The sequence below is a fragment of the Mustela lutreola genome, chromosome 9, assembly GCF_030435805.1.
Source record: "Mustela lutreola isolate mMusLut2 chromosome 9, mMusLut2.pri, whole genome shotgun sequence".
Taxonomy (NCBI): Eukaryota; Metazoa; Chordata; class Mammalia; order Carnivora; family Mustelidae; genus Mustela; species Mustela lutreola.
The window spans coordinates 56,982,684-56,994,105 of NC_081298.1; the positions used below are offsets into that span (position 1 = coordinate 56,982,684).

Consider the following 11,422-nt stretch of genomic DNA (forward strand, 5'->3'; position numbering starts at 1 on the left):
CAGTGGGATATTCTACCCAATCTCCCAACTTCCATACCTATGTCCCTCCAATACATTAGATTAAGCAACTCCCCTGCTCTAAAAATCCTCAGTTACCAACTACATTTCCTTGAATGAATATATCATCATGCTTCTGGGTCTTCTCATATTAGACTATCACAGTCTAGTAGGCTAATCCCCTACTCTTTCTCCAGGGTAGAAGTTAAATGATACTTTCTCAGAAAACCTTACCAATCTATCCTAATCGGGTTTCATATTATATCTGAACTATTCACTTAAATTTATAAGACTAACTATATGGGTACTTACAACTGATTCTAAAAAAGCTATGTGTGGCAAGAACTATATATTTTATCTACTTCTATATATTCAACACTAAGCACGCAAAGGCATACTAACAAGAATTCAAACAAATGCTGAATAAAATCACAAAATATGACAAAATGTGTATACTTAACGATGACCAACACAATAGAAGACCAAAAAAATTATTTAAGTTAGATTTGACTATAGATTAAACAAGATTAATACACTGTACTTCATGTTTTAAAAAAATACTTATCTTTAATTGTGTTTGCAATAAATGATATATCTTTAATACTTTGCTTATTCTTTTTTATCTTTTTTATTCTTAAGTATTAGCACAGGAATTTTCCCAATGCACTATTTATAACTCTGTCACTCACTTGCTTAAAAACCTGTAGCCAACCTGAGTGTTCCTTCCCCAGGCTGGTAAGTTCAATCTAACAAATCACTCCTTTCCAAAAACCTCCCACCCCCAACTCTTGCCACCTGGAATGCCCTTCCCATCCCTCTCTTTTTTAAATTTTACCTCAGTCAAGTACCAAGTTATGTCTCTTCCTGAACTGTTCACCAGTGATTTTAGGGCAAAACAATATTTTAGGCCAAAACAATATTTTTCTGAAATGCTATTATAACCTGAAAACAAAATGAGATATTGGAGTATTTTTTTAGATAATGGTTTTTTTAAAAATGTTTATTTCCTTATATACAAATACAGCAGAATTCCAACTAGAACAATTTTGGTCAGGAATTGTATATTACACATACTTTTCCTCCCTTCTGTACTCCCACCTAGTGGACACTTGATAAACACATGAAGTACATCCTTTAGAAACAAAAAAATCCCAAAGACGATAAATACCAATGTTCTGCATCGAATTTTGGTGAGAACTGACATGAGAACTTCTTACATATACGTATGTAAAATAATGAATCACGACACGACTTCAAAAAGCACACTTTAGGGGCGCTTGGCTGGTCAGCTGGAGGACCAAGTGACTCAGGGTTGTGAGTTCAAGCCCCATGTTGGGTGTAGAGATTAATAAAAAAAATAAACTTTAAAGAAAAAAAGGACACTTAACCAGCTTATATTTCTTTTGTTTGTTTGTTTGTTAAAAAAAGATCTTATTCATTTGTTAGAGAGAGAGAGAGATAGTGCACACAAGAGAGAAAGCACAAGCAAAGAGAACAGCCGGCAGAGGCAAAAGCAGGCTCCCTGCCAGAGCAAGAAGCCCGAAGTGAGACTCAATTCCGGGACCTTGAGATCATGACCTGAGCCAAAGGCAGATGCTTAACTGACTGAGCCACCCAGGTGTCCCAAGATTTTGTTTTATTTCTTAAGCAAGGGTGGGAGGGAAATAAAGAAATAAACACAAAACAGGAAACAGTTGGAATCTAAGAAATATAGCTATACCTAAAAACACCATTTATTTTTTCCCTCAGCTATGAATTTTTCCCTTCAATACTGTAATAAATTTGTTTATTCTTTGTGATAAATCTGTCTTTGCTCCCTTTTGACTTTGTCTCAACACACTTATCTAAAATAATTAAAATGAAATACTCTGTATTCAAATTTTATATATGTCTCGTGCTTAGAACATAAATATAACTCAATTCTCAATTCATTTTTTAGTTCTTACCTGCAGTTTCTGATGTATTTGAAATAATTCATCATAGATCTGATTAATCTGATGTGGAAGTATTCTTTGCTTGTTTGGTGCTTTAGATGTTGAACAGCTGACACGTCTCAGAGGGGAGTCATTTGCATTACTACAATATTCAGTCCAATTTCTTGAATTTGATGCCACATTAGTTGGCTGGGCAACTGCTAAAAAAGAAATTTAATTATAAAGCTTATTGATTTATAGTTTTAAGTATTCTCAGAGTACTCTTCAGGAAGAGTTATTTCAAATATGAATTGAAGTATTGTTAAAAAGTTTCCAGTATTAAAAACAGTATGAAGGTTCTTCAAAAAGTTAAAAATAGAACTACCCTATGACCCAGAAACCACTACTAGATATTTATCCAAAGGACACAAAAATAGTGAATCGAAGGGGCACATACAGCTCAATGTTTATAGAAGCAATGTCCACAATAGCCAAAATGCGGAAAGAGTTCAGATGTCCATCAACAGATAAACGGATAAAGATGTGGTATGTATATAATATATATGTATGTGTTACATATATACATATATATACATATACACATACATATATACATGTACACATATATAATACACATATATACATACACACACATACACAGAGACAGTAGAATATTACTCAGCCATCAAAAGAATGAAATCTTGCCAATTAAAATGACATGGATGGAACTATAGGGTATTACATTAAGTGAAATAAGCCAAAGGTAAATACTGCATGATTTCACTCATAGGTGGAATTTAAGAAACAAAACAGATGAAGACAGGGGAAGGAAAGGAAAAATAAAATAAGATAAAAACAGAGAGGGAGGCAAACCATAAAAGACTCTTAACTATAGGGAACAAACTGAAGGTGTCTGGAGGAACATAGGTGGAGGGAAGGGATAATTGAGTGATGGGCATTAAGGAGGGCACTTGATGTAATGAGCACTAGGTGTTATAGGCAACCAATGAATCACTAAATTCTACCCCTGAAATTAATAATACACTATGTTACCTAAATTGAATTTAAATGAAAAAAATTTTTAAAGTCTTCAGTATTACATGCAGAAAGAATTATATATAGCAAATGTGGTAAATGTTAAAATTAGAAAATCTGAGTGAAGGCCTTACAGAAATTCTCTATGCTCTTTTTGCAATTTTTCTGTAAATCTGAAATAACTTCAAAATGGACTTTAAAATGCATAGAAACACTCAGGTATTACCTGCCTAGGCCAAGAAATGTGAAGTTACTTCAGAAACCTCTAATCACATTCCCTTCTCTCCTCTAAACCAAATTAACCTAACCCAAATACAGCATTAATCATTGCTTTATTTTTTAAAATTTTTTATGATCTCGGTAAAAAAAAATTTTTTTTTAAAGATTTTATTTATTTATTTGACAGAGAGAGATCACAAGTAGGCAGAGAGGCAGGCAGAGAGAGAGGAGGAAGCAGGCTCCCTGCTGAGCAGAGAGCCCGATGTGGGACTCGATTCCAGCACCCTGAGATCATGACCTGAGCCGAAGGCAGCGGCTTAACCCACTGAGCCACCCAGGCGCCCTGATCTCGGTAAAAATTTAATAAAAATTAAGACTTTGTTTTGCCTGATTTTAAACCATATATAATGTCTGTAATTTATATAATGATGTAATTATGTAATTTCTATTACCTCCTTTAAATATGTTCTTGTATTAATGACAGAATCAGGTTCACAAATCTTCACTACTTTAACCTATTTTATATTTTTGTATGTCAACATTCCACTACAGGTGGATATTTGAGCTCTTTGTCTATACAGGTGCTCTACAGTCTTGCATGTGGCTGCTGGTACACATGCTCAAGAGTTTCTCTAGGGTATATGATTAACAGCAATATTGTTGGATCATAAGGGACACATACAGGTTCAACTATGCCAGTGATGCCAAACTGCTTGCCAAGGTGGTTATATTAATTTACTCTCCCAACAGCAATGGATGAACAAGTTCCTTTTGCTTCACTTCTTTACCAACACTATATTGCCAGAATTTATTTTCTGTTAGTACTAAAAGTGGTTTTAACTTGCATTAGCCTTCTTGAGAACCCTAGCTTTAAGAAAGAATCTCCTATTGCACTCCCCATCTTCGACAGACCTTAGGGAGCCTAAATAAAAAAAATAAATAACACAAATTTTTAACAAAGAAAAATGTTCTAGAGGGCCTGACTGGCTCAGTCTGTTAAGCACCATCTCTTGAGTTCGGCTTAGATCATGATCTCAGAGTAGTGAGATCAAGCCCCATGTGGGGCTCTGTACTCTTCAGTGAGTCCACTTGGGATTCTTTCTCCCTCTCCCTCTGTTCCGCCTCCTCCACATGTGCATGTAAGCAGACACACTCCCTAATAAATAAATCTTTAAAAAAAAAAAACTGCACCTCACTCAGTTCAGCAAATGCCCCTAAAGTGAAAGTTCCATTTTTTTTTTTTAAAGATTTTATTTACTTATCTATTTATTTAGGGTATAGGAGGGGGAAGAGAGGCAGAAGGAGAGGGAGAAAGAATCCCAGGAGACTCCAGTGCAGCACAGAGCCCTACACTGGGCTCAATCCCAGGACCCTGAGATCACAACCCTAGCTGAAATCAAGAGTTAGATGCCCAATTGAATGAGCCACCCATGTGCCCCCAAAGTGAAAGACACTTTCACTGCTTTGCTTGCCTCTCTAGGTTCCCATTTCACAGTCTGTAGCTTAAATATTCCTTAATTATGTCAACTTTTAAATACATTCAACTTTTTTTCTTTTACATTATCCTCTATTTTCTATTGTTTTTCAGTGGGAAAATACACCACGTAGCAAGAAACACAAGTCCAGGCCAAATTACTTTTCACTTTCAAATGCTGAGGTGAATAGAAAGAGGATGATGAAGAGTGGGAAGGGAGAAATGAGCATGTTGTATGTAGACAATATATGCCCAGAAGAGATGCAAAAAGGCTATCAAAGGGGCAACAACACTGTTCTCAAAGTCCTGCAAACACTCTGGTTGCTGTTGCCTTGAAATGCTGACAAAACTATGACATGCAGCCACATGTATAGAGAGTTACTAAATAAGTGCCTGATGAAGCTATACCTTAAGTAATCTGGAGTACTGTCTTAAAATATTAAAGGATTACTCAACTCTACCACAGTATTTAATGACTTCCTAACAAATACTAATATGAAGAAATATGAAGACATTATAAAAAATATTCAACTGATTATTAACTTATTTTGGTAATTTTGAGAACATAAGAATACTTCTGGAAAATAATGAAGTTTACTTTTCTCCTTTAGTTAACAATAAGCACAGTTAATATCTCATGGCTTACAAAAATACAGAAGACAGAAATATACATACACTTGAGGACCAGTGTTATTACTATGGGATAAGCTTTATGTGCTCTACTTGACAAAGCTATTTTTTTAAAGATTTTATTTTTAAATGTGGGGCTTAAATTTATAACCCTGAGATGAAGAGTCACATGCTCTATGTACTGAGCCAGCCAGATACCCTAACAAAGCATCTTTTTAAGTAACTATTCTAAAATTATTATCTCTTTTACCTTTTTCAATGTCTTTAAAAGACTGTTTGGTTATTTTGGAGGTACTAATTCTATGATCATTCTCAATTAACTCTTCTTTTGTTTCTTGTTGCTTCAAATCTTGAAAAGAATCCAGTTCATCATCTAGGCTTTAAAAAAAAAAAATCTAACAGCATTCTGCAAGTTTTCTACAGCATTTTAAAAAGACAAAACTGCTTTTCAAATATTAACAGCATAACAACTGAAAAAATGTAACAAGCAAACATTTTTAAACATGGAAAACAAAATGTGAAAAGTAAACCACTGATCCTAAAAAGTCACTAAAGGTATCTTTCTATATATTCCATGGGCTTAATTTAAAATGACATATACTTGTAGAATGCTCTATGACTTCCATACGCTTTCTTTTGATTCCTAATACTTCTGTGAGATAGATATACCAGCTACTATTAGCTATAATTTTAGCTAAAAGAGCTAACATTTAACAGGAAGAAACTGAAACCTAAAGAATTTAAATAACTGACCTAACTAGTAAAAGGTAAAAACAGGTGTTCTCTCCAAAAAGATGATCTCAAAGTTGAAATTTCTAGAGCAATGCTGCTAAGAGGAATATAATTCAAGTCACATAAGGCAATTTAAAATTCTCTAGTAGCCATATTAAAAACATAAAGCTACAAAATTTCAACAGTATACCTAAAAGATTATTTTAATACATAATCAGTATTTAAAATTATTAAGGTATTTTGCATTCTTTCATTCATCTTTAAAATCCAGTGTATATTTCGTACTTGTATTTCAAGTACTCAGTAGCCTCCTGTGCCTTGTGGCTACTATGCTGAACAGCACTATAATCCAGATTAGATCATAACTAGAGATTGTGAAAAAAAATGTTTAATGCTATAAAAACTTTCACAGCTCAAAAGCTTCAAGTTATAACTTGAAATTACGCCCAGACCATTTATGATAACAAAAATGATAAAACTATGAGTTAAATACAAGAAAATCATTTCCAGAAACTCATAATTATCTCAAAAACAATTTTTATTTTCCTTACTCCATATTCAATCTACCTCATGTGCAAATCTTAAAACCACATCAACAAAGCCACGTTATGAATGCCAAATGAAATTGTAATAATAATAATAAACATTTGAGTGCTTTTCTATGTACTAAGCACTGTTCTATGTACTTTACATGAATGAATGAATGAAGAAAATTAGGCAATTATATAAAAAATTCAAGCATCCAAATATCAATTACCTTAATAATATACATATATTTTTGGCAGTTACATTTTCTTCTCCCCGTGATTATCTCAACATTTCATTTTGTATACGTATACATCTTTATGATTTAACATTATTTCAAAATGTTTACCCCTTCTTGATGCACTTAGCACCTCCTTCTGCCACATATTTATGGCATTTAATTTTATCTAATTCAAAACTTCATTTCTCCTTAGATTCCACTGTTTTTATATTGGTTTCACCCACTCACAGCCCAGCACTCTGCATGTAGTTAGCATCACCTGAGACTGATTTCTTCAATCTCTCTCTCAACTACCTAAAATATAGCTTACCACACTAGTAGACACACAATGGATACTGAGTTAAATATCACTGTCTAACAACTCTGCATTCATTTTTATCCTAGGTCCTTTAAAAAAAAAAAGCAAGGTTTTCATTTGGGTTCTGGATGAATAACCAGAAAAATAATTGTTCATCTTTCATACTGTGCAAATAACTTTACATTATACCACCAAACATACAGCTAGGTTTATGCTTTTATCACAGAAACACTCAGTAAAAATAAATCAGTCTCTTCAACCATTCAGCAGGCTCAGACTGCCTGTACTTCCTCTCAGAAAAAAAGCAAAGACATAAACAATCCTCCCTTTAATCTCAGTTTTTTTAGATACCAAAGGGAGAGTAATACTAAGGATTCAAGGTACTTTACCAATTCACATTTAAGTGTTTGAATGAACTACAAAGCGGTGTTGTGCAAAGCTTTCCTTCATCAGAATAACATCTTAATGATGAACCCACTTTATCTCCAGATGAGAAGATATCCAAACCATCTGTTAACAAAAAAACAAAATAGTAGAGATTACTAAAATCAGATACTAATCTCATTCTAGGCTTCTAAAGGTAAGGCAGCAAAATTACCTAATGATTTCTTATCTGTATGTCTCTGTAATGAAAACTTCAGAAAATAGGCATCAAATCTTATATAGCACTTTACTGATTTCAAAATGCTCTTTCATTTATTACCTTATTTGATCTTAGCAACAACTAGCTTACTATGAAGTTAGCAGAATAGGCACCTTTAACCCTATTCCAATGATGTGAAGTCTAAGGACCAGAGAAGTTACCTGAAATTATCCAAGTAACAGAACCAACAAATGGAAAGACTAAAATTTAGAATCCAGTCTTCTTTCTACCTATCATTATATGTCATCAGTCTTCAAATATTAAACATTTATTTTATAATTTTATATATTTTAAACATTAAATGTTTTTTTATTAGAGAGCACAAGTAGGAGGGGCAGAGAGAGAATCTCAGATTTTACACTGAGCATGGAGCCCAACACAGGGCTTGATCTCACAACCCTGAGATCCTGACCTGAACTAAAACCAAGAGTCAGACACTTAACTGACTGCACCACCCAGGCACCCCTAAACACTAAACATTTAACAGACTATTAGCCTCTATCTAAACTGAGTAAAAGGCAAAAGAGCTTCTCTGATAAATTTAGAAATTAAAAAAATTTTTTTGAATCATCTGATTTTTTAACAGAGGCAGAATTTAGGGATTCATCAGTTGTGTATAACACTCAGTGCTCATTACATAAGTGCCCACCTTAATGCCCATGATCCAATTACCTCTTCCCCCCTACCCTCCTCTCTTCCAGCAACACTCAATTTGTTCCCTATAGAGTCTCTTGTGGTTTGTCTCCCTCTCTGTTTTTATCTTACTTTTTCCTTTCTTTCACCTATGTTCATCTGTTTTGTTTCTTAAATTCCACCTATGGGTGAAATCCTATGGTATTTGTCTTTTTCCTGACTTATTTCACTTAGCACTTAGCTTATGCTATAGTTCCATCCATGTCATTGAAATCTATGCATCCTTGTCTAACACATTTTTCCCCATCAGAAATTAAATGAGCTATACTTTTTAGTTATATATTTTATTTTTTTTAAGGATTTTATTTATTTATTTGACAGAGAGACAGTGAGAGAGAGAACACAAGCAGGGGGGTTGGGGGAGGGAGAAGCAGGCTTCTCCCAGAGCAGGGAGCCTCATGCAGGGCTCAATTCCTGGACCCTGGGATCATGAAGTGAGCTGAAGGCAGACATTTAACGACTGAGCCACCCATACGCCCCTTTAGTTATATTTTAAAAAGCTGGAAATTTGGGGCACCTGGGTGGCTCAGTGCGCTAAAGCCTCTGCCTTCAGCTCAGTCATGATCCCAGAGTCCTCGGGTTCTCTGCTGAGCGGGGGTCCTACTTCCTCCTCTGCCTGCCTCTCGGCCTACATGTGATCTCTGTCAAATAAATAAATAAAATCTTTAAAAAAAAAAAAAGCTGGAAATTTTAGGGGAAATTTCAAAACTAAAATACAATTTTAAGATATTTTTAAGATACCAGACTCAGTAATAATTGGGTTTTTTTTTCATGTTGAAGGAATGTTTCGGAAGAGTGTTTACAAAATTTCAAAATGAAATAAACTTGGGAAAAAAATGAAATTCTCTAATCTACCATCTGATAAACTTTTAAAGATAATGTTTCTGCTATCATCTCAAAATTCAATGATTATACTTACTAGTAAAAACATCACTGAAGAAGTATCAGCAAATCAAGACTAATTTTAATTAGCTATATATGTTAGTTCCAAATGACCACATAATGTTCCAATCCACCCAATCTCACAGTATAATTATCTTTATCAAGTACATTTGTTAAGTTCTTCCAGTGCAACAATTATTACCCCTGTAACTTGGAAAAGTTTATGCTTTAAAAAAACAGCAAATAGTTTTCTTTATCTAATACACTATTTATTTTTTAACAATTTTAAAGGCAAAAATGCTGTAACTGAAACACCAAAAAGAATTCATTCGATGTTAAAAACATCTTACACATTTAAACCCCCAAAATCCTGATTACTGTTTTCTCTCAGATTAAATGTTAAAACTCCCAAATATAAAAAAATACTCCATCAGCTTACCTGGGGAGGTTAGAGATCTTCTCTTCCATTTAGCCTGATCAAAACTTGAAAAATCATACTTAAAAGAAAAAAGACATATCTAATTTATATATTAAGAATCAATATACAGTCTCAAGAGTTCCCCACAAATTATGTATTAAGTACAAGGGATAATTACAAAGGTTAGAGTGGACATACTGGTAAGACACTACCTTAACCAACTGGTCAAAATTTTTATCACCAATAATGGGACAAAGCAACATCACATGTCTCCTAATGAACAGGAGCAACACATACATCACTCCTGCCAAAAATGCATAAAACCGGTATCTATCTAGTCATGAGGTGTATTCAGAGAAACTCAGTTGTCCTATGCTCTTCAAAAATATCAACATTATGAAAGGCAAAGACTTAAGAACCTGTTCCAGAATAAAGGCAACAGAAAACTAAATGCAATGCTCATTTGTGGATTGTATCTGCACCGGGGGAAAATTTTACAAAGGACATTATTGAGATAATTGGTGAAATTTGAATACGCACTATACATTACATATTACTGTGTAAATGGTAAGTCTCCTTAATTTATTACCGTGGATATATAAGAGAATATCCTTATTCCTAGAAAATACACTTAAGTATTCATATTTGGGGGTAAAAGTATCACAGTGCCGGCAAGCTACCCTTCAAGGGTGTATGTAAAGTCAAAACTAGGAAGATAATGGTAACGCAAAAGTGGCAAAATGTTAACTGGTGAATCCAAACGAAGTGTCCAAAAGAGTTCTTTGCATTATTCCTGCAACTTTTAAGTTTGGAATTATTTCCAAATAGGAAGGGTTTTAAAGGAATTAAAATTGCTTTTTGAACTCCACACCAGTCACTTGTAAATTAACGTGCCATACCACTATGTCTGATACATCATAAACCTTCAAGAATTTATGGAGAAGGCATTTTTCTGGTAGAAAATCTGTTTTTCCCACATCGGGAGCATCTGCGGCCACGAAAGACTTCTGCTCCTCCCGCCTCCTTTCGCTAACCCTGTTTCCCGCAGAGTGGCTCGAGGCCCGGAGAGTCACTCCCCCGCCCGGGAGCCTTCCTTCCGCACCTCGGCCCCGAGGCTTCACACCTGCCGGAACCCGACCGCGGGCACAGGGAAGGGTCGAGGTGAAAACGGCTAGGCCTCACCTCGGCGAAGCGGCTGCCCCCTAGTCCGTAGCGGCTTTTGAGACGCTCCACTACCAAATCCTGCCCGGGCGGCTTCACTAGCCTCGGCTCCATATTGCGCCGAGCTCGCCGTTGTCTCCCCGGGAACAGCTTTCAAACACAGAGCTGCGGGGCGCGCAGGGGCGGAGCTCGCGCAACGGAACGGCGACGTGACGCACGGTGCGCCCCGCCCCTCGGGGGGGATGGTCGGGAGCGGCGCGGAAACGCGAGAAGACCCAGCCTGACTGGGCGGCGGCGGGCGTGGCCAGAGGAGCGCGGCCACTTTAAGTTGAGCGCGGGAGCCGGAGGCGAGGGAGAGGAGCGCAAACTGGAGTCCCTCTCTCACTCTCTATACTACGTTAAAAATGTCCGGGTGTTACAAACGTTTTCCCTGCCGAATGATTTAACGACCAATTCCTTTACTCCTGTGTTAACTGGGCTAAGTGGCATTTTATCTTTGACTTCAATTTTTTGCTACTTGCTACCGAACAAAAAGTCCGGTCGTCCACAGCAGCAGTTACA

The 11,422-nt window shown here is 35.8% G+C and overlaps 1 protein-coding gene across 13 annotated transcripts in view; it reads right to left on the reverse strand.

Moving 5' to 3' along the window:
• Nucleotides 1–11,069, reverse strand: part of CCDC138 (coiled-coil domain containing 138) — a 140,501-nt gene extending 129,432 nt beyond the window's left edge. For 2 of the 13 annotated variants that reach the window (XM_059134287.1, XM_059134284.1), the window contains exons 1-5: nt 10,883–11,067; nt 9,722–9,800; nt 7,454–7,574; nt 5,519–5,646; nt 1,944–2,131 (exon numbers count right to left, since the gene is read on the reverse strand). In XM_059134287.1, coding sequence (XP_058990270.1) covers nt 1,944–2,131; nt 5,519–5,646; nt 7,454–7,574; nt 9,722–9,800; nt 10,883–10,975 — 609 coding nt within the window. In that variant the 5' untranslated portion in view covers nt 10,976–11,067. Of the gene's footprint in view, nt 1–1,943; nt 2,132–5,518; nt 5,647–7,453; nt 7,575–9,721; nt 9,801–10,882 lie in introns of all 13 variants that reach the window. The other 11 variants (XM_059134286.1, XM_059134285.1, XM_059134283.1 and 8 more) reach the window with 9 other exon arrangements.
• Nucleotides 11,070–11,422: the final 353 nt, after the last annotated feature.